At 29.7% G+C, this 25165-nt stretch overlaps 1 protein-coding gene across 3 annotated transcripts in view; it reads right to left on the bottom strand.

The window, feature by feature from the left end:
* Nucleotides 1-23639: 23639 nt before the first annotated feature.
* Nucleotides 23640-25165, bottom strand: part of emp (epithelial membrane protein) — a 124182-nt gene continuing 122656 nt past the window's right edge. For all 3 annotated transcript variants that reach the window (XM_076399496.1, XM_076399497.1, XM_076399495.1), the window contains one exon: nt 23640-24582. In XM_076399496.1, the coding sequence (XP_076255611.1) occupies nt 24337-24582 (246 nt within the window). In that variant the 3' untranslated portion in view covers nt 23640-24336. The remainder of the gene's footprint in view (nt 24583-25165) is intronic.

Below are 25165 nucleotides of genomic sequence, written 5' to 3'. Positions count from 1 at the left end.
CATCTTAATCAAGAAGAAACCTAATTAACAATAAAAAAGCTGAAGCAAATGAAGAGCATCACTAAAATTGTGTCTAGAGATGGTGAACGTTCTCAATCAGCAGATATTGTATTCATATACCAATAACTAGAAATATAAGTACCTAATTAACATGAATAATATATCAAAAAGAAAATAAATCCATTGAATTGGAATATAAATTAATGTATTGATTAGCTTAACAAGGTAAATAAATAAAAAATAAAATATAAGCAATCCCTTCACCAGGTAATTCTCCCATTACTATTCGATGCAAAAATTACTGCAATATTTCGATTATTGCATATCATTCAAATCATGTGGTAGGGGTGTTAGCCACCGAAAAAATATCGATATTTCAATATATAGATATTTAAAAAATATCATGCGTCACCCTTGTTCCCATATTTTGTAACATTTGCAAATTGCGCCTCGGCTCACATTCAACTTTCCTTGCCAATTGTTTTTGAATATGAATTAGGTCTTCATCCAATAAACCTTGCAGTTCCGCATCTTCAAGCGTTTTCGACCTACTAGAACGTTCTTTGTCTTTAACGTTGAAATCACCACATTTCAATTGTCAAAACAACATTTCACATGTTCTTGTATATGGGGCATACTTATTGTAAGCATCTAACGTCAAGCAATGACTGACAGCGGTTTTTTTGTTTTAATAGAACGAGAAAAGTAAATTGTGTTTGAAATTCATGTTTTCAGGTATAATACTTGCCATATTCAAACAATTATAAATCTATAACGCTATTGTTTTAGTGGAGCGTAATTTATGTTATTTTGGGGTTACTGTCGGTAGAATAAAATGACATATATAGTAAATTATGAGCTCGTATGATTATGAATAGTGAAATAAATCTGTTACAAATACTGGAAAGTAATTACCGACACACATAATAAATACATTCTGCAAAACAAATCTCAAGGAAATAAAGTGAAAATATATCCAATACATCAAATAATAGGTGCATATGTTGTTATTGCTAAGTACCCTCGTATATTTCAAGAAAATATTTACTACAACATTAGATGTAATCCTGTTATTCATAAACTTACCCTATTATTTAATCTCCTATAGAGCATGGTCACAGGCTCATTATTCTTGCACTAAATTCAACACTCACCTCTTAAAAGTTTAGCGTGCAATCGACCCATATAACTAATCTTCCCTTTAACATCTTATAGTTCTCAACAAACATTGCAACATATTCTTCTCAACAATTCTAAAATTGTAGCATATACGCATAACTTTGCACTCTAAATGCTTTGTTTATACATTTACAACTCGTGAAAAAATCTCCTAACATTTTGAATCGATTGAACATTTCTATAATATAATATTAAATATTGTAATCACCGGTATGTATCTATATTAAAATGTCAATAATCAATATAGATGTATAGATTCAATATATTCTGAAGGAAGTAAGTAGAGCAGGACTTCTTAATTTAACGTTCCCAAGTCTGCCTTAACTACTATCTCGGCATAAGTCACCAAGCTAAACTGTTCTCGCCAAATACAGACTGGAATCATAGCTGGAACACATCTTCTATTTTTGCAACATTCAATCAAACGTGAATTTACACGTTCAGCATTTACATAATTCTATGAAAGCAAATTCTCTTATTTCTGAATGATTCCCAGACTTTGGAAGCATATTGAAATTGTTTATTTAATTTTCAGTAATCGTGGAAATATTTCTCTACGCCACGTAAGTCTTCATTAAGTAATTAATGTTTTTAAAATAATGTTCACTTCCTACCCCCTGCAAGAATTACAATCATTGGAGCGTTGAAAGCACTTAAAACACATCTCACTAACAACAACTTTTTAATCAAATTTAATGGGTTTAAATTAAAAAAAAACTAACATTTTTAACCGAGAAATACGTTGTAGTATGAAGACAAATCAACGAATGTTTATATGGCTATATGTTAATGTCCAAGTTTATTGCATGACGTCTAAAATCTATTTCAATTCCTACCATTGCACCAATTTATAAAAAAAAACAATTGAAACAAAGTTGCTATACAATCTTAATGGCTAATCCAATCACTTCTAAGGCAGGCATTATTCTATGTTGACCTAATTATTATACATAAAAGCATGATATGCTGTATATTATTCATAATTTTCGTAACTATTTTTGTTATCATTCTTCTAATCTATTACAAATCTCCTACTATATAAATATCAGAAATATCTCACACTGAACAACATTATCATTAACTCAAGTTATTACAAACTAAACATTAATTAAACATAAGTTTATTTGCATATATTTTATTTTAATTTTTACATTGTATTTTAATTTTTCCTACACTAAAGAAATAGTAATTGAAATACAAAATATAAAATTATTTCACTCAAGAAATCAAGAGAATTACAAGGAGACATGAGGACAGACTCCATTCTCATGTCAATATCGAAGTAATACAACTCTTGCATAACACCAGAAAAGGACACAAATTCAAAAGGATCGAACCATTTGATCTTGTATACATAAACATTATTAGAAACTAACATAGGGTTGATTGGACTTCCTTCTAGATAACATATATACCTAGATTTAAGTTATTGTAAAGACAAATTGTAGGTTAGCCAACAACGACTAGCAACAATGTAACTAAATGTATAAATTTTAAAAAAAACTAAATTATTTAAAGAATTACTTAATTATTTTATAAAATAAGCGCTATTTCACTGTCTCCCAAGCAGGACTAAGGGCGAGAGTACTTTAACTGATTATCCGTCCATAATGAAGTGTTAAGAAGGAAAAAGTGGAACTATTTGGGTTCCTAATGTTTAATCTTTTTTTATATAATTCGACAAAATTCAAATTCGGGTAATTTGCAGTTATCATTGCATGCCAAAATTACGTAATAATATTTAATGAAGTCTAATATAATATATTCGATATATTTGAATTGACTTTCAAAAACAAAAATAAATTGAATGTTTATCATACACTAGTGGAAACAAATAATTTGTCTTCCATTCTAGCAGCATTTATATTAAACTTTGGAATAATACTCTCAAGCAGAAATATCTTTAAAAAATTGCGAACAATTTCACATCGGCAGCCCTTCAAGTATTGTCAAGGAATTTTTAAACAATCTGGTAACCTATTGATGTCTTATTATAAAATTAATTTATATATATATATATATATATATATATATATATATCAACGTTGGGAACTATCGACTGAAAACAGTCGATAGTCGCAAAACAGTCGAAACAGTCGATAGCGTCGATAAAAAATAGCGTAAAAATAGTAATTACTGTTTTCAGTCAAATGCACGGTTCGACTGTTTTTTTCTATTAGTGATGTCAGACGAAGATGTACGAATTATTGTCAATATAAAATGTGAGATAGGAAAGGACGGAGATAAATACTTGGAGCAGTTAATTTTAAATGTCGTTTTATTCTCCAATGGTAGTATAAGCGAGACAGAGATGTATATATATTCATTCATGTGATAACTTTAAAAAAGAAAAGAAAAAAAAAATACTAATTTCTATTATCATTTAATAAATAATATAATTTTAAAGTAAGTAGGATTACTTTTATACTGAATATTCTGTGGATGTGTAAAAATTAATGAAATAATAACACCACAAATGTTTTATCGCGTTTTATTATATTAATTGCTATTTTTAAATAACATATAAATAGTACAATATAACTTAAATAAAACCTAAGAACTAATAATTTTCAATAACCATAACTACTAAATAAAATGTAAACGTATACCTAATTATCGAAAAATCTAATCCATGATAAAACTAAAAATGATCGTACAATAACTACCAGACACTTTTTAAATAAAAGTTTTATTTATTTTTAAACAGAATTTTTTTTAAATTACTGCAAATATTACCATGTTCAACTATTTTTTTGAAGTTAATATGGAAGATACCTCTTTTGTGATAACTTTTTGTATCGCCTCAGCATTATTTGCAATACCAAATCCTGCTTTTTTAAATCTAGGATCTAAAAATGTGGATTTCCCGCATATTATATTCATTTCTGAAATTGCCAGTCTTTTATTGATGACATCTAATAGACAATTTTATCATTTTTCCCCATTCACTTGTTTCCTGGATTTGATGGAATGTTGCAGTCCTCTTATTAACCATATAATTAAAGACATCGTTGGGATATCTTTCACCAGATAACTCGGTGGTCATTATTTCAATGGGTTTTAAAAGTTGAACACATTCTGTTAAGATAGTCCATTCGTTAACAAATAAAAACTGTAGTGTTCTTCTTAATAGCCAACAAAATAAATTGTTGAATATTAAAGTAGAGTTTTCCAATCAGAAAATGTATTTATTACAAATATTGAATATACTTTATTCACCTCTTTATCGTTAATATTTTTAAAATAAATGTAACAACTGCTACTCTAAAAAAACTCTTCAAATCTTTTGGATCTATGCAATTTCTGAAACCCTTGGAACCTAATATTAGTTTTCAAGATTTTAGGAAAAAAGTTTCGACAAACAAGACGCTTGAACAAAAATCGTGAACGTCTATCAAAAAAGTATTACCTATTATACCAGTCAAAAGTATCTTACTATTTATCATTTACAATTTAATTTTTTTGCCCTTGAAAACTAGCATTCCAAAATGCTGCTATATTAATTTACAATATATAGTTATTCACAAGCAACTTTCAAGGTCGCGGCTAGGACGGAAGGCTAGAACGTTAAAAATCAGTCGAATGAACTAGTAGAACCGAAAATAGTAACTAAAAGTAAACGACTGAAACAGTCGATAGTAAATAGTAATAAAATCAGTCGAACCGAAAATAGCGACTGAAAACAGTTACCAGTAAAAACAATCGAACCAAATATAGCGACTGAAATAGTCGATAGTAAAAAGTAGTTGCATATGCATTTATTGATCGTAAGTAGTTGGGATGAAGCCTACTTTGGATATTCCAAGAAATACGGAAAAACCCCCCGTTCTCCCACTAACATGTGGAACGGGCGCAAAATCAAGGCAGTCTGGACTAATAAAATATCAATATTTCGATATATTGATATATTAAAGATCTTATAAAAATATCGATTTCGATACTTTAAAAAAATATCGAAAAAAAATCGATATTATATATATATATATATATATATATATATATATATATATATATATATATATATATATATATATATATATATATATATATATCTATATCTATATATACATATATATATATCTATATATATATATATATAGATATATATAATATATATAATATGTATATATATATATATATATATATATATATATATATATATATATATATATATATATATAATATATATATAATATATATATACATATATATATATATATATATATATATATATATATATATATATATATATATTAAGCCTACCGACTGGCGAGTGACCAACTTTAGAAATCATCCCAGAAGACATCCGGTCTTACCCAGCCTGGGTAATGGCGTGACTGGGATCATTTTCCTTGTTGGATTTTACACTCTAGCCTAGGACAAACACAAATTTACGACCATGCCCCATTAGGATTCGAACCCCCCGCCTATCGCAACAGTAGGAGGACCGTCCTATCGCCTTTACCACTGCGCCACCAAGCCGGCTGGGGGGAAATTAAAAAGTAGACGGGAATAAAAAATAAAATTGAATTGTTTGGAAATCTAAGGTAATAAATAATTAAAATAATTGTAAAACTAAACATGTTATTTAAATTTGTTTTCATGGCGTTAATTAAAGGATTTTAAATGTTACTGAATCTGTTTTGAGTTTTTCGTTCAAATTTCATATTCTTCAAATCCTGTTAACGTGGTAAAAAGAAACTTTTATTAATAGTCCCATCATAAATGAATCTCCCTATAGTAAACTAAAGCAATCTTTTTTTAATAATAAATTAAAATATCTAAATTATCAATTTTTACGGGAAGACAATCTTTTGTTATTTATATTTATGTAAAACTTTATTAGATTTGTAGCGACCTTGAGGCATGTCGAATTTTATATCGTGGAATAATTGTCTATAAAATACCCATAAATAGAATTCCAGATGTTGGACACAGGCGGGGTGCTAGTAGTGCCAACTATGAAATGATAACCAATAACCCCAGACGTTTATCTGGGATGTTATTAAAGGGCACTTTCATCATTCAGTAACCGACCATCGTATAGACGTTCCACATCGACTGCCCAAGCCTCGTCACCAGGTAATATCGCTGCCAGCTTTTTTTTATCACTTGTATTTTCACGTTTTTATATTACTTCAATCAATAACGATCACATAATGTAAACAGCACTGTTTCATTTCGTTTTACCTCCATTCACCGAGCCATATAACATATCTAAATATTAAATTATTAGATGTAAAGATGTCATGAGGGCCACATGCTGCAGTGTGTTTAGTCAGATAAGTTAAATTGCTATGCATATATTTCTTTTTATTGTAAGGTCCTACTGTTTTCATTTCTTCATATGAGAAGTGAAATAATTTTGTTTTGCTAAATACTTTTGCCAATTAGAGCACCTGAATTAAAGATTGTTCTAAATAAACAACATCCAAAACTAACTTGGTCATTTGGAGATTTCCAGTGTAGGTTGTCGGAATGTTCAAATATGTCAAGAGAGGCATAATTAAATAAATAGATTTTTAACAGGCTTTTAAACTAATATTAAATATATTCTATTTATTATAATATTGACGAACTCTAAACTTGTTATAAAAATAACGGAGCGGCTTATTGTGGGTTTGACAGTTAACTATAATTTCATGTTTAGTTGTCATTGACGATTACCACTTGCCATATTGCTGATACGCGATGGACTTCAAAAATGGTCAAATTACAAGAAAAAGGATGTCATTGGAATTACGGAATTGGAATCAAATTTAAACTCTAAAATGACTTGGTTTCTTGAATTTAATTTTATTGTATTGATTTTATCTATAATCAAAGAAATTCCATTTAAATAAAAACAATATGAAGGGTAAAGAACTATACCAGCCTGTATTAACATTGATTTGCTTGATTTTGATAGTGTTTATTGGTTGAGTTAAGAAAATTTTTGAGCCAAAGATAAAAGTAGTAACATTCTTGGTCTTCATTTATCTCATGTAATTTAATACAAGTTTAATTATTGATCCATGTGGGATTTTTTAAAAAATATTCTTGAGTTATTGAGACGCTAAAGGGTGAAGTTGAGTTTAACATGTATGATTAAACTGTAATAAAATAAGTTGTTCTGTTGTTCTTGGCAATAGCTGATTGCTTTGCCACTGTTGTGGTTGTATTGTAAACCGTAACAAAAGAAAAAAGAATTAAAAAAAAAACAAAAAAACATCCTGGTCAATGTTAAAACATTTTACCACTGTGTTATTGTGAACGATAAAGTCTGTAGTGATGCTGTCAGCGTGTGAGTAATTATTGAAACCTCATCCTTAGAAAACAAAAATATTGAAAACCTTGCCTCAGTACCTCGAAGTATTGATTGTACAATGTTACTAAAATTACAATTATGAAAGAGATCAATTTTGTTGAAATAATTTGTGAATTATTGAAATAACGATTCTGGTTAATATGAACTTGATGTTATATTGACAAAAATATGTTTCGACAACGATACTTTTAGTCCTTTCTGTTTCGTAGCCAAGCTAGAAGACTTGTTAATTCGATAACGAATTAAATTGTCAGAATGTGAGTACGTAGTTGGGATGAAGCCTCCTTTGGATATTCCAAGAAATTAGGAGAATACCCTCTCCCCCCGCCTAATATTTGGAGCCACCCCAAATTCAGGATAGTCTGGACCTGAGTGTGACGAGAGGAAGAACGACGAGTGCTAATTTATTGGTAATTGAATGAACTTCTGAGCTAACTCCTCGAATAAATCACAGTTGAATATAGTAGTTTCATTATAAAAACCACCTACCCACCCTCAATTCTCACATGTGTTTCTATATATTATATTTTGTTGTCCTATATAATGGCTGTATTCAAAATCACAACTCAAATAAAATATTGCAGTGAATAGGCGAACTTGTGACCTTTTACTCTTAAAGAATTGTTCAAGGTGCACTTTTGAAACATGAATTAGCTTTTCATATTAAAAATATGATTGTTTATTTTTAAAATTATAAAAATTACTAATTTATACTTGGAAGAAATCAATTATACTGTTGAAAATTATAATTATTTTAGCGAATAGCTTAATTAAAACTATTTTATTATAGTATGCAAAATGGAAACCTATGTGCTATCTTATGTATAGAAATATTAAAACCATGTAATTTAATTTGAAACACCAAAAATATGTTGGTCTACTTAAAAATGTTATTATAAACCTGAACAATAAGCTTCACTAACATATCTTCTCAGTAGTTCTTGCTCATCATGTCAGAAATTATTCTTGCATCAAACTGCTATTCGTAAATTGAAACAAAAAAAAATAACTGAACAATGTGACCTCTTAAAAATGCGAATATTTTTATTACTATTAGATTGATTCATTAGTTATATCAATTAACTGAGTTTTTGAGGATTTTTGAATCGATTCTAATAATTATCGAAGGTCTGGACATTGAGTATAGTGTCTAGAAATACGAAAAAAACTGTCAATAACGGTTTTGCAACCGACATGTGGAGACTTGTATATATTAGCTATTGTTACAACCAACTTAGTTACATGGTTTTGCTACGATAGTCGCAGATTCAAGATACATTGCTTCACAACATCTCCGGATTTGGCGCATGCGCATTCTCCTACATAGAATAGACCATAGAAAAGAATAATCTCCATGAAACTACATTTTCTTCCTTTTGTGATGGCGGTCTATTCTTTTCGAGTCCATCCGTGCGGTCGATCAGATCAAAACAACAAAAAAATCTAGAATATTTAGATTTTGTGTTACATTAATAATTCTATAGTAATAATAATTAATTTGTTGCGTTATTCTTGGTGGTCTAAATTACATTGGTTTTAAAATATGGAAGAACAAGGGTAAGTGCAGAATGTAAGTTTAATTTTTTTTAAGTTATAAAATCCAAACAGCAATTTTACTTATAGTGGGAATTTTAGCTGCCAAATTTATAACACATCATTTCCAACGACCTGGAATAGGTATCAACATATGCCAAAATTTAATGATAACAAGAATAGACAAGGAAATGATTCTTGTTGTGTTGGAAGTAGTCAAGTCATTAATGAGGTTTGTCCATCAAGAATAATAGCAAAAACTGTAATAACTGGTAATAATTAGACATGTAATTTAAACATAATGTATTTTAGTAATGATTTAAATTTTATTTTATGTCTAAAATGTTTCTGGAATTTGTTGAGAGTAAAAGTCGAAGAATGTGATATTCAGAGAATCAAAGGAAAATATATTAGACAGCATTTTGCTAAGATATAAGAACAGTGTACGGTGATACTTTGGAAGAATTAAATTTGCTAACAAAAGTAGACCTGGATCAAATAAACAAAATATAAGACTATGAACGACACCCTAATGATCTAATGACAAGGAAAATACAATGCAATACAAAATACAATAAATAAATTATTGTTTTGTAAATATAATGATGTATTGACTAAGATGTCTTTCAGCTCTACCTAAGATCATCCATTTATTTTAGGCTAGTAAACATACAATATGTTAATCAAAACCTCGAGGTAGTCAATTCATTAATGGGGTTTGTGGATCAAGAATAGTAGAGATAATATTTGGAGATTTTTAGGAAATTTTTACTGCTTTCATATATAGTGGTGGCTTTTTCGTTTGATTTTATTAACTATATTGTCAGTGTTTGATCTAAATGATTTTGGTCTTTTTTTGGTAATGTTTATTAATATGGTTCTTGGAGTTCTTATTAATTGTTCAAATATGTAAATTGATTTAACTATGGTGTTTTTATAAAAAAATAGAAAGGCATATAAAAATTATTTTTATTATTTCATTTTATTCATTAATTTTTAAAATAAAATATTGTTATAAAATATCATGCATCTTAACATTACAGTATATTAAATGCATATATTATCGAATGAGTTATATTTTATTAGATTTACATCGAATTTTTATCCATACCACCTATGAATTAGTGTTCTAGGAACGTTTTAGTGAACTCAATGCTTTATGGTGGTATCCCCTGGTGGCTCAATCCACCTAATTAACAATTGTATATTCAAGTAATACATTTTACTTTCGTTAGAGATCATATTTAGATTTTACACTTAGCTCTTATTTCTTCTTGTACACTGTTTCCTTATAAAGTAATTATGATATCACTGTATTTCTTCTAAGTTTGTTCTGTTACTACACCTTTCTTGATAATACTATAATTGATCACTGTACTTTCCGTAATGCATTTGCCATATCTGCAAAATGGTTAGCATTCTTTTTCTCCTCACATATTTTAATCATATGCTCATCTATATTCTGAACAATTATATACATATCTATGCACATAAATATGTCACACTCTACAATAAGATTTCCTATAGTTACCGTATACTAATTATATACTCACTTTTAGATGTTTCTCCTCTCATCACCCTGTCTTAGAGACTGTCAGAATTGAATCATAATCCCATATTCAGAAGCTTCTGGTGAATAAACCAATACCTTCAATAACTAAGTTGTTAATTTTCAATATATGTAACATTTGTTTAACATTTCTAAATTTCTTCCTCAATGTATCTGATCGAGTTCATCCAAACCGGAGGGATTATTAACCATTCCTATTTCCAGCATGAAGAACAATATATTTGCAATGAGTTATTAATAACTGTTATGAATAATAAAACCTAATCAATTGTTATTTCAACTTTTACCCTTTTCCATAAACTTTTGATGTCTTAACACTATTTTCATTATCATCTTGCCATGAGTGACAATTGGGTAAAATATACATATTAAAATAATAACACTTCCTTGACTTTGATGTCGGGAAGTTCCATTAGACCTCTTAATGGGTTATCTTTACAGCATTGATATTCCATATTACCATACACTCTATGAAAGGATGCTTTATATCCTTCAAAGAGTATATCTCTAAGCTTTCTATGTATACTTTTTAGACTAACAGTTTCCTCTGAAATAATTGTATTAAATTATGTTTATATTGAAAATACCACACACTGTTTTGATACATTTCTAATATTTGATGTCTGATAGACAGACATCAAGCTGATTTTGATTCGTCACCCCCACCCTATAAGAACAGTTTCTCTTCGGTGACCTCAAGATTATATTTTTCAATTTTTTGAGACCGTTTTCAATCAGAGTAAAAATAATCAGCGATTTAAAATTTATCAAAACAAGCAAAGCGTTAAGAAAACGTTTGTCGCTTTATAACCTGTGGTTATTATAATTAATATTTTGAAGAATTTTGCAGACAACTTTACTTTTGCTTAACAACCGGACGACCTTTGCAGGCTGATTCGGTTAGATTTCGGTAATATTCTGTTATCCTATTTTTTAAATTCCTCCTGTGGAAAATAAAACCGGCTTGGCGCGCTCTGAGGTGGTTTAAATGAACAAAATTTAACTACAACTTTATACATTGGAGATCGAATTCTGTTTGTCTATTCTATATACATAGTCGATGGGAGCATAGACATATTGATATTAATTTAAGGTCAAGATGATTCTGGAGATACTAAAGGGAAGAGATATATGCGTAGTTGTAGTTATCCTGATCTTTTATTACTCTGTACTATTGGTTCCATGCATGTGGTAGGGATCGCTACACTATTATGAGTACAAGTATTTTGATCAGCAATACCTACAGGTGAAAATGCAACACGTTTCATTAACTCTTCGGTTTATTCACAATTCCAATTGCACCGATTCTACGTAATGCTGTACTTATAAGATCATCATTAACATAACATGATTGACATCAACACTATAGTCAACGTACATTCACTCATACATTGCGGTTATTGTCAGAAAACTTCGAATAATCTTTCTCTACCTCATGTCTTCACCAAATCTCGCCACCTCGTTATTTTTCAACAAGTTCAAATTTTACAGCCTCAATCGATGACACGATCATCTGACACGTCATTATTATACAGTACAACAACGTTACATATTGCACTGAGTTGACCTAGTTTACAATCCAAACAGGACCAGCACTGTTCCCCGTAAAACTTCCTACAGCAGCAAGGAATTGAATAATCCTTGCTGACAGTACAAACAGTATCGGACTGCCTCCAATTCATCGGACTCCTGCCATCATTGCCATCCAAGTATTTATATGCAAAACGTCAGTAACCAAAGTCACACGTCTCGGCTCAAACAACAAGCAGACAATATCGGTGTCGGTTATTATTTTTCCTAGCCTAAACGTCTTGCAACCTTTGACAACATCTCCATCTCCATGAGGATATCAACATCGTCATCATGGTAATCTAATTCTCACCTTTATTAACACTATCATACGTTCACATCAACTTAACAACTTTTGTCTCAATGTTCCAATTCATTTCCATCACCAAACTTTGCTGTCATTCACTTTTCTTAATTCCGCTTTAGACTTATGTATCAATTTTCACTTGCTTCTATAGCTACAGTACTCGTCATCTGAATACACAACAAATTTCACTTTTCTGTTCTTATCATAATGTCATTTCTGATTCACTGATACAGTTTCACACTTTGATTTATAAATTCGATGCGACGTATTATCAAGTCACTTAACAATGTTCTTTCTATCGACTCACAATACGTGTACAATATATTTGCTATTTTCTGGTTATATCGTCGATTTTGTCTATTAGATCTTCAAACACAAACAAGATTCTGTAACTCTGGTTTCACTACTTGCCAAGTTCACTATAACCGCTATATCTGCATAAAATCTTTGCCGTAAATGCACTTTTATAATCACCAATCATTAACTCACAGTACCATTTTCATAGAACAGTTTCTTCTTCGTGCTCAATGTATAATCGCACAACCATCCTGAGAGTATTTTGAGTATAAACCCATTTCTGATTTGTAACAAATACTTTTAATTCTTGGTAAATAAAATAGAAATATTCAACAAAGCGATATAATAGTCACTATCTTGATAATATACAAGGTATTACAACGGTGATTACAATAACATTCGTCTATCAATTACGTCAATAAGACACGCTTCGAGAGACTCTATGAAACCATCTCATTTCCAGTCAAGGCGGCGGCCTTTGTATCCAAAAAGTGTACATCTTAGCATTCCCATCGCCCGGTCCCGCCATACCACCTCTAGGGGTGTTGGCCATCGAAAAAAATATCGATATTTTTTTAAATATCGATATATCGTCTTCGATATTTTTTGAAAAAGATCGATATATCGGATGAAAAATATCGATATTTTTTTGGAATAAGTATAAAAAATATCGATATTTTACAAAAAAATATATCGATATTTTACAAAAAAAAGAAAAACAGTGAAATATTAGTCTAAAAAAGATATGTTTTTTCTAATTCTATTAAAGAATAATAATATTTTGACAAACCTTTATAATTAAGTATTAAAATTCCGTAAAATTTTAAAATTATTATTTAGCTTAGGTTTTGTAAAACTTAATGAACACTCTACAAAAAAGATTAAATTACTTTTGAATAAAGGTTATATAGTCTAGACATTTAATGACATCATTTGAATAACCAATGGCAATGACAATTGCTATAACCGTCTATAGTCGCAGACAAGCGCCAGAAAAATATACATGTCTCCCACAATATCTAACACGAGACTAAAGTCTAAATAGCTTTTTAATTAACTTTTCTCTAATTAGTGTATCACATTAACTAAATTTATAAAAGTTGTAAATTCCAAGCTAAATTAACCGATTAAACTGTTTTGTAAGTTAACACAGTTCCTGCGCCTGATATGAACCATATCATAAAAGTTCAATTTCGTTTCTAAACAGATCGTATTGCGTATTAATAAATAATGCTATTTCACACATATAATTAATTGGCGTTCGTCATGAAGCTGTTGCCTTATATAAATATAAGTAATTATGCGAAAAATATTAAAATAACAGACATGGTGTCCACTACGATAATAATAAGTCGGATTAATAAATCTAATGTGATGTCTTTAATATGCTTGAGCTAGTTTTGATAGAGATGTTAGAAAATAAATTAAAAAAAGACAAAAGTATTAACAATAACAAATCACCTGCAACTGTTATATTCGGTGGAATTATTTATAACATATGTATTCTTATAACGTGTGGGCGACCGTTGTCATAAAAGAGGTCGAATTTTCACCTGTCAATGACTACCACTAGTGTTTTTTTAAAGAATACGTCGTTCATATTCTTTAATTTATTTAATATTATATTATTTTATATTCAAGTAGTTATAGTGGTTAATGTCATCTTCCTAGAGTAAGTTCATAGAGTCCATTGTTTCAAGAAATTTCGCTTCCCTTATATGGCTTATATGGTTGTTACCAAAAGCAAAATCAAGCTCTTCTACGTCCTTATGATTTATCCGAGTATTCCAAATCTGACTTCTCTTCCTGATTCTGACTCTTCCAAATACCATCTTAATAAAAGCTTTGTGCGATTCTATCCAAGAAAATTCGAAGGTAAGAATCGAAGAATAAATGCAAAGACGCAACAAAAGTACATTTTTCAATTTTTTTTTAAATTATTACTAGGCGTTGCCGACTAACCTTCAGTTTATATTTTACAATAACTTAAATCTAAATCCGGAGGACCCATCGGCTCTATTTCAGCCTTTAATAATTGTTTTAACTAATAATGTATTAACACTGTTATTTTTCCATTAAATGCACCTCGTTGTAAATTTTGTCTTCATTACACAAGGTCAAATGGTTTGATATTTTTGAATCTGTGTCCTATTCTGGTGTTATCCAAAAGTTATATTACTTCGATACTGACATGCGAATGAAGTATCAGCTTAATTCTTGCGATTCTCTTGATTTCCTGAGTAATAGTCGGTATTTGAAAATCTCGCTATTAGTAATCATATAGTATCTAGGCATGCCTACAATACTTCTCAGGACTTTGTTATGGAAAATTTATATTGAATCTATGTTACTTTTCGAGCTCGTAGATATATATGTTGTTAAAATTAGTATTGATGCCTTATAAATGATCTTTAGTAAACTTTTAGATCAATAGCTATATTATCAGGCATAATTGCTGTATATGAAAACGAGGTCATCTAGTAGCAATGACTTCACAAGAAATAACTGTGCGGTTCATATTTTTTATGTCTATGCTAACATATAGAGCAATTGCAAATTATTCCGCGAAAAGCCGCATTAGACGTCGTAGGATATTATATTATATAAATGATGGACACATGAGGCTTTCTTATTACCTAAATACCACATATCCAGCTTGTTTCCATCCATTTCAACATTGACCCACCCTTACTGAAATATAAAAATTGTTCTAGGTAAAAGTGTATTAAATGAACAAAATATACTAACTACGAAGAATTTAACAATATAAAATACAATGAGGATGCCCCATACGATAGTTTTTTAATCGAACAATTGGTCCAGTTAAAATAAAGTTATAGTAACATTATATGAAGTTCTGTTTACTCTCACGTCAAATTCCTATTTTTTTTGTTACCCAAGAACTAAATATTGCACAAAAATAGGGTTCGAAATCATTTGGAAAAGCACTGATCCAAAAAGAAGCTGGATGCATGGGTTTCATTCACACTAGTCAGATCAAAAAATATCGATGATCGAATTTCCATCTATGAATTGTTATTAAATCATCACAAATCATAGAGAACTATTTTCCTGGTGAAAATTTCACCTGAAGAGAGACATTATGAAAATCGACTGTCTCAATTCTTTGACAATATAGAGAAAGAATTCGATGGACAAAATAAGTAAATTCAAAATAGAAACTAGTTATCTAAACATAAGTCGGATCATTTTAAGTATGCTAAATAAAGCTTTCAATTTCATTAATTGCTATTGTACTGCTTACACCAGAGAGGATACCTAAATCTATTTGATTAAAAATGACTCTTCAGTTTATACTTTTACCGAAACGTCTTGACTGGACTATGCATTCTTAAGTCCTTGATTTACTTGTTTTTTATTCGTTATAAAGTAACATGTAGAAAATCGCTTTCGTAAGTCATCTTACAAACTTATAAATTATATATGTCTATTAATCAGATCGGATGGTGGCAAGGGTTTTAACCTACGCATTTCTACCAATTACTTTGCACTGTCACTTTGAATTACACTCGTTATAAGTTGCCGAAACACTACGCTAAACTAATTTGTCACAGGCGTAATACGAAGTATCTACATTGGCACGTAGCATTATATATTGAAATCTCTAAAGAATGACTATGTTCTATTTGATCGTATTACCCCACAGTTCACGGATAGTCCAGTATACTGATTACTTAAATTCACACTCTATAAGCCAATACATACATATTTTTTCAAGTTAATTTTGAATGTATTCCTAGATATTTAATATTGAGGGATTATTAATATTTACTGATAAACAAGTCCTACGCAGGGTAAATAATACCTCAGTAGATTTTATCTCATTCGCGTAGATACATAATATTTTCAATCATAGATAAAGTTGAGGCCCCATGTAGCTGATTATCCAATTGTGATGAAACTTTGATTGACTGTTATTCATATGACCGCAATGGTTCCTATCCCAAAAGTCTAAAAAATATTTTAAATTTGAAAGGATGTCAATAACATGTATGTAATTTAGGCATTGTATGTACAAATATCCAGGGAAAGGAAAACATTGCCATTAGTATGATCTACGCTTTATAGAAAAATTTGTCTCTAAATACTGATGCTAAATACTACCTGCTAATTGAAAAATGTGTGTATTTACGTAACAATCGCGTTACTAGACCTAATAATAAATCAATGGAATTAAAGTAAAGGCACTGCCAAATAATTCAGTCGGTTCAACAATTAAATAATCAATCTCAAGTAACTTATAGGAACGGAATTGAATAGTATAAGTTTTCATAACCTAAAAATATGTTATTGACTAACGAATTTGGAATTTGACTTCTACATTTGCGTAATAAAATGATAACTTAGGAATAATAAATATATAAATAGGCCCAATGGAAATCAAGTAAGAAACCAGGTATTTATGATATATTATCTTATTATACAACAAAGTATACAATCAAGCAGTTTTTTTTCTTAACGTAGTATTGGCATAGTAAAAATACTTATAATCACAGCAAAGAACAGTCTGATGCTTATCTTCTTATTATATTGCTAATCTGAAGTAAATCCACGTCAGAAACAATATGTTTTTACCACGCTATTTGTAAATAGTATTATAATTATTATGCATTTGTAATTGTATTTGTACTTGTAAATATTTTTATTAAATAAATACGCACGTTACGTAGATATTTGTTATTATGATTTGTTTTCACTACATGTATTTCCCTAAAAATATATCTTATATATGAGAAAGACATAGCTGCTAAATGATCCAAACACATTTATTTATCGCTTACACATACACTTACCTATCGGATCGGTAAACCAGTTACTGAAAATTTAAATTAACCAATTTAATTAATTGAAAAATACCTTATAAGTATCAATACGTATCAATATTTACATATTATAAAAGTACTCACATATGTAATTATATGATCTGAAGTTGTCTGAAGGTTATTACTGAAAAAGGTGCATGTTTCCAATTTACCTGTTTTTCGAGGGCTTCACCATTATATCGATTTTTTTTCAATTCTGTTTTTGTGGTAAATATAGGGTGTCAATACTAAAATGCTTCAATAATTAAAATATAATTGTGGAAAAGAATTAATACTATTAGTGAAATCACTAAAACCATTCCTTCTAAAAGTTACTTAAAACTACACTAATTCGCATTCGCCATTTTATCATGAGATTAGCTTAAGAAAATTATCAATAATTCAACAACAAATATGATTGAATATGTTTTATTTACTTCTACCTAGAGTACTATTTTTATTTTTAACTGTATAACTAATACGTAACACAAAATATATTCCTTTTGTGCACACCAGTAGATGTTTTTAATAAGCAAAAACAATAAATAATACCATATATTTACTATTTTTGTATTAAAAATCAATTGATCAAATGAATAGATATGTCGGACTAGAAATTACTAATAGATATTAATTATTATATTTGAATATTATGATAGAGTTTAAAAGAAATGGTATAATAAACAATACAAGAGCATATTAATAAATATCGTGTAAAATTCCAGCTGAACCCTTAGTAGAGATATTTTTGAATATTATCGAACTTTAATGAATTTTTTTTCATTCAAAAAAATTCTTTTATCGGAATAATGAAGATATTTGAACAAATATTTTTGCGAATATGGAGCTATGTACTACACTAGATATCAATATTAAACTAGAAAAGAAATTCAGATTTCTCTTTATGAACCTAATTTATGACTTATCTTAAAGGTGCTCAAAGACATAAAATATTGTGATCAAATTTTAAATTATAAACTAAATCTCTGGATTCATTCCTCACCTGTGAAATATACAGAGTATGCCTTTTGGGAAAGAATGGGAATAATTATAGGTATAGGACTTATAGGATATATCACTGTACGGATGTATCTCGGAAGCTTACAGAAGAATTGACAAAATAAACGTTTGGAAGCCTGATGTTATTCTTACTTGTGTAAGGAACGACACCCGATCCATCCGCCTGATGGAACCACGTCGTCGTCTCAAGGTTGCGCTCTGAATAGTTCCCTGTTTCTGGACCACGTTATGCAGATTCAGCACCTAGACATAGGTTTAATGTATAGTTTTGTTTTGATGCTTTGAATATCACCGCCAGGGAAGAAATACAGCCAGTTTATTTTAATTATAAAGGTGAATTCCTTGTTAATGGAGAATTTATCGTTTACACTTGTAATATTCCTCTTATTCCACACGTACCATCTTAGAAAGCTGAACATTTCTAGAAATAACTAATAGACAGTAGAACTCCTAGTGCTCCAACTGCCGGTAAGATTTAGAACAACAGATGATTAATCAATTGTCATTAATTTTGTATCTTCTTTTCAAGCTATATAATTACATAATGCGAAATATATTACAAAGAATGATCAAAGATTCAGCGTCCATATTCGAAAATTTACCGTTATCATGCAAGAACTTTTTAACATCATATTGGACGTAGTATATCCTATTAAACACTTTATGCAAGATTTTGTCAACGTCCATCATGTTGAACACTTGGCTTGGATCAACAAGGAATCCAGCAAATCTTTAAGACTATTTAAAGGAAATAATTTATCCAAACATTTCGGTCTTACAACATCAAGCGCCTTCAAAACATTTATTCTAAATATTCTGGAAACTATTGTGTTTATCTAAACTCAAAGCAAGTTATCATATCATAAGCAAAAACTGTATTGTAATTATAAAATTAACCTTCTATGTATATTTATCAGTTTATTCTTGTATAGTACTTCTTTTTCTTTTATAACCCAATTTAAACTTATTAATATTTATAAGTTACGATCACCAATAATAGTTTCGAATGGTTTTGTTCGCTTTAGTTGCAAGTGAGTGTATCTGAAAAGTATGTATAAAATATTTGTCATATAAATAATTATAGGCATTTAAAAAAGAAAGAAGGAGCCATAAAAACTAACGATTAGGCAATAATAGGGAGATAATAAAAAGTCAACATATGACCAACTGCTACTAACTATTAATTAAAGTCCTACTAACTAAAAACTAGAAACGCATCAACTAGTTCAAAATAAAATAGTACCCGAAATATTTTTAAAAAAATACGACACAGAATATTATATGAAATTAACTTTAATTTAATTTCATTTACTTCGAGTACGACAAGACGAACGAACATCGCAGGAGTGTCAAAAGTATAACCACTAAAAAGAGAATACCAGCATTTACAGATTTGAAGAAGGCAACCAAGGACGAACACTATTAGTTATGTAGGAACAAGTAAGTAATAAAATTGTAAGAATAATTCAAGCAATATACAGGATAATTGCCACCATTGCAGGCAGCATATCAAACATTTTCAAAACCCAAGCAGGACTAAGACAAGAGGGAAGTTTAAACCCAATTCTGTTTATAATATTAACAAATGAAATAATAAAGGACTGTCAAATCGACAAGGATATATGTCTCGGATTTTTCCACTATTTGTCTTATACTGAATATACTCGTATAGTCCTGTATACTTCTCTACTTTCGGAATGCGCTGTGCGATTCTTTTAATGTCTCACCCGATATAATTTGCTCATATATCTTCATGGCTGCGCACAACAAGATAATACTTATACAGTTATTATAGTCACTTTTACCTCTTTATATCTTTTTAAGTTTCAGGACAATAAATGATGTTTGCCAATCTTGTAAAGTTTTTTCCTCTTTCTATACTCCATTGTAAATTTCCACTAATTTTTCATCTTCAGTTATTATATAGGATGGGGCAAAAACCTATTATTTTAGTTATGTGACGTTTAGCTCAATTTCGCTTTAACTATTTTGTTATGTAGACGTCCAAATTTTATTATGGATAAATATACGCCACAACGTACGCAGAAATATACGCAGAATATATTTAATGAAAATAATCGTTTCATTATTGCCACTCAGCGAAAATTGCATCAAATGGTAGCGGGACTATTGCCCTACATTAATATCTCCTTCTTTATCTTTTATGTATCTATAATTACATATTTTTTTAATGTAAATTCATAATTTATTTTAAAGTTTCAGTTTTTTTTTATTGTTTTTCTCTATTCTTTCACCAAATTGTATCCAGGTTTTTTTTTTGCCTTTTGCATCATATGTATCGTACTTGCCCTCCATTTTTAATTATATTTAATAGCTTTCAAATGACTTCTCATTAAGATTATTTTACAGTTGCTTATTTCCCTGATTATCTTTTCATGCTATTTGTTTTGACTAGATCTTCTTTTGCTAATGCCACGGGTCAATTTCCCAACATCCAATAGAATTCTTGAAATAATGTCAATTATAATTGCATGCTCCCGATATTTCTTAATCTCTTTGTCAAATTTAATTAATATTTTTTGCTTATAATTTCATTTTGTAACTTGTAAATTCTTATGGCCTCCAACAGTTAGTTACTAAATTATCTCTCCTAATCAAAATACTCCTAATCAAAAAACCTCCTCTTAATCAAAATATAATCTATGATTGATTATTCATTCCTCATTTTTACTTTTTACAGTCGAATGGTCCTGTCCTGGAACATATACTATTAGTATACTTTTTTCACCTTTATCGGTATTTCTAAACACATTGTCCATTTTTCTTTTTCTAGTTCCTTATTTATTATGCTGCCTGCTTCTACTAATGCTCTGTTGCATTTATCTTCTCCATTCTAAATGAACGTATAATGGATACATAAAAAAATATGAACAGCATCCATAATACAACTTGTTGTGTATAGAATGTATTACTCAATTTATATATAATCTGTTATAGTTTTTACTTCAGTATATTTGCTCTTTAACTGTTGCAGTTTTGTTCTGTAACAAATAAATCATTGGTGCCCTGTTGAAGGGAAAACCTGTGAAGAAAAGCTAAATTATTATCAGACAGAGACCCACGAACATTATAAAGTATCGTGCCCAGACAAAATAAATATACCGCGGCAAAAGATATAACAGAACTCAATCAAGCACTTACTTGAGTAATACTGTTTAACAAAAACAGTATGGCGGGAGCTCCGTAAAGCGAAGCATTCATGTCATTCATTTCAAAATCTGCGATTTTGAAACCCTTTATAATGGATACCATCCAAAAACGTTTATATTGTTTCACACAAACAGCCGGGTTTATGTATGAAAAACCCCAAAAAAAGGCGATCCTGACTGCCTGCTTCATGTCAATCACGGGAGCGGTACCGCTAAGAATTAAGCGATAAAATTGTGGTATACAGTCGTACTCTCAATCACATCACTAACCCGATTACTGAGCATGATTTTCTCGGCATCCTCAATGCTGAAGAACTTGCTATGATTAGCCTATTGCTGTCAAACACTGCCATATTAGAAGACGATAATATACACACACAGTCCAAAAGAAAGAAATATTTTCTCTGGTCAGTATAATCGTTTAGCCTAAACATAATTCAACCATTATGGAGAGTTTTAGAGTAGAAGGTGAGTAGTAGATTTCCATATCCAACATCACTGAAGCAACTGGCGAATGTTTTGGTACAAGAATGGGGTAATATTCCATTGGAAATGATATCCATATGGATATATTGCACGAAGAATTGCAGCTACTAAAATTTGAGCCCGGTATTGTAGAATTTTTAACCATTTAGCTGAACCTTGAAACTTTTAGAAAAAAAAAATTCACACAAAAAAAAAACGTTTTAAAATAGAATATGTACGTATTAAGCATTGTAATAACTAAATAAAAGTAAACAAAAAACTTATTTAACTTATTTACTGCACGGCTTTTATTACGCACAATTTTGCTTAATACCTACCTAAACCTATTTATTTATTTACAGTCTTATTTTAACTACTACCAACTGATCAGTCTAAAGTCGGTGCCGAGCCTAAACAGTACAAAAATAATATAATTTGGTAACATATACCCAAACTTAAATTACGAACAAAACAAATCTAATTTGATGCTCGGCACTAACTTCAAAGTGAGTTGGTAGTAGTTAAAATAATATTGTAAATAGATAAATAGGTTTAGGTGGATATTAAGCTAAATTGTGTGTATACATTAGAATATAAATACATGTAGTAGATACGTTAAATAAGTTTTTTGTTTACCTTTATTTAGTTATTAGAACAATTATTATGAACAAATTTTATTTTAAAGCATTTAGTGAGTTCTTTATTTATTTTTTGTAGTTTTTTCTATTTTTTAAAAATATTTTTGTAAATGCCAGACCTCTTCTTTTTATTTCAATTGCCACTATCCTATATTCAGTTACCATATATTCCTTTGTTTACCCGTCGGTGATCGTATGTCCAGGTTCCCTTTTCCTATGTTTTTCTCATTTTTGTGTTATTAGTATGCTATCTTATTTTTATTACATAATTTTTAAATTCTACTTATTTACATTCAACATGTCCATGTATTCTTCCCTTCAGGTGTTTTTTGAATGACTCCCCTATATCTATGTACATCTATGTCTAATTTATATTTCAAAGTTGTATATGATTATATATATTTCTACTTTTACAGCGGATCCATGTACATTTCCTTTTTCTCTATCTATAGAATCAATTGTCTTTCTCATTCGCTTCATTCCCATCTTGACTGTAATGTTCTCAATATTTACATTTTAATGTTCTTCCTTAATCTTAGCCTTACTTAACCCAACTTTTCTCTATTATTTATGTTATTAACATAACAGTTGTATATGTATATTAACACCAAACAAACGAAAAGGAAAAAGCGATGAGAAGCGTCAAGTATTTAAAATTAAGGAGGTAGTCGCGGGTTTGAATCATGCTAGGGCATGGTCGTAAATTTATGTGTAAAAAGAATTAAGGAGGGTTTCTTTTATATTAAATAAAATGACTAGAATATAATAAAAACTATTTTATTCTACACGTAGTATAATACAACCGAAATATACCATAAAATAAAATGCATCAAAAACATTTTTGTCTACTACTATTTATTGTACAATCACTAGAATACACACAAAGTATAAAGGTTAGTTAGAATAGAAATGTTTGTAAGTGTATCCACTTACAAATACGTTTCTATTAATTTCAATCTGAATCCATTAGTATTATTTCATCTTACCATCACTTTACAAAAGTTAAAATATATCCTACACCTATGTCTAACCTAAAATTTATCTTGAAAAATTGAAAGTATTGATTCAAGTTCAATATGATATCGTTGTTTCAATTTTACTTTGTACATCGTTAACGATTCCAAAATATTTTCTATGAAATACTTCATAATCGTCAATTTTCCTCATCTGTATCTATTTTTCAGTTCATTTTCATTTATTTTTTTATATAACGCTATTACTCAGACTATTACACTGTAATAGAACGAGTCCATAGTCACGAACTACATCTTTACATTACAACATCGTTAACTATCACAGAACTGTTATCTCGTTCCCTTTTAGATCATTCAAGTCAAATTAGTTAAAAAGTTGAGCAATGGACGGAAGTTTTTTGGAGAGTTTTTTCTTTGTAGAAAATAATCTGTACATGCTTAATTAACTAAAAAAAGATAACAAATAAATACATGATAGACATGGTCAGTATTTTGGTACGTTGCCCATTGGCACTTCTTTGTTTTTATTTGACGGTTGGCCGACGTGACCTGGTGCTAATTGCAGCGAACTAAGCCTGTTGGCACCTCTGACTAGTCGCCAAATGGCAATAATAAGCATTATTGCACCCACTGCAAGGAGGATACCTGAAAGGGCGGCATGGGCAACCGGTGGTACGGATATTGCTAATTTCATTAGACCTGTCATTTCCTCGGGCAAACCATCTAAACCCTAAAAATGAAAAAAATATGTTTAATGGTATATGAATTTCATGACTCGAAATTTTATTCGAAACTGACACAATGCACATACTTGTTCAAAATGCGGACAAAAATTTATTATAACCCCAAAACTTGCTTAATTAATATAGTTTGATGTTCTAAGATTCATACCTTTTCATAGACCGTATGTAAAAATATCTTTGTATATCAAAATTGACATTGCAGTAAACCAATACAATTTATGGCAGAACCTATTAGATGTGGACACGATACGATTGTCATTTTTTTTTTCGTTTTCGCTCTTTTTTCGACTGTACACACTGACTTTCACTTTGAACATTTTAATTAAAATTTATTAAACTTCTTCAGGTCAAACTAATTTGAGATCCGAGCTGATAATCAACAAGGAGAGGTCACCTGTCCACTGCTTTTCAGCATAGAAATAGTAGTGGGTGCAGTTATTCGAAAAGTTTATAAAATATACACGTGATCTTATATACGTGTGGTAGACTCCTTAACTGATCTGAAACTCTCTGATGATAAGCTTATATTTGCTATTTCAGAGCTTTAGGGTTCTTCGTGATATAATTCAT

The sequence above is a fragment of the Rhynchophorus ferrugineus genome, unplaced genomic scaffold (genome assembly GCF_030347505.1).
Source record: "Rhynchophorus ferrugineus isolate W39M unplaced genomic scaffold, kcgeb_rfMv2 rfM3, whole genome shotgun sequence".
Taxonomy (NCBI): Eukaryota; Metazoa; Arthropoda; class Insecta; order Coleoptera; family Curculionidae; genus Rhynchophorus; species Rhynchophorus ferrugineus.
This window is presented reverse-complemented; position numbering and strand designations above follow the sequence as displayed.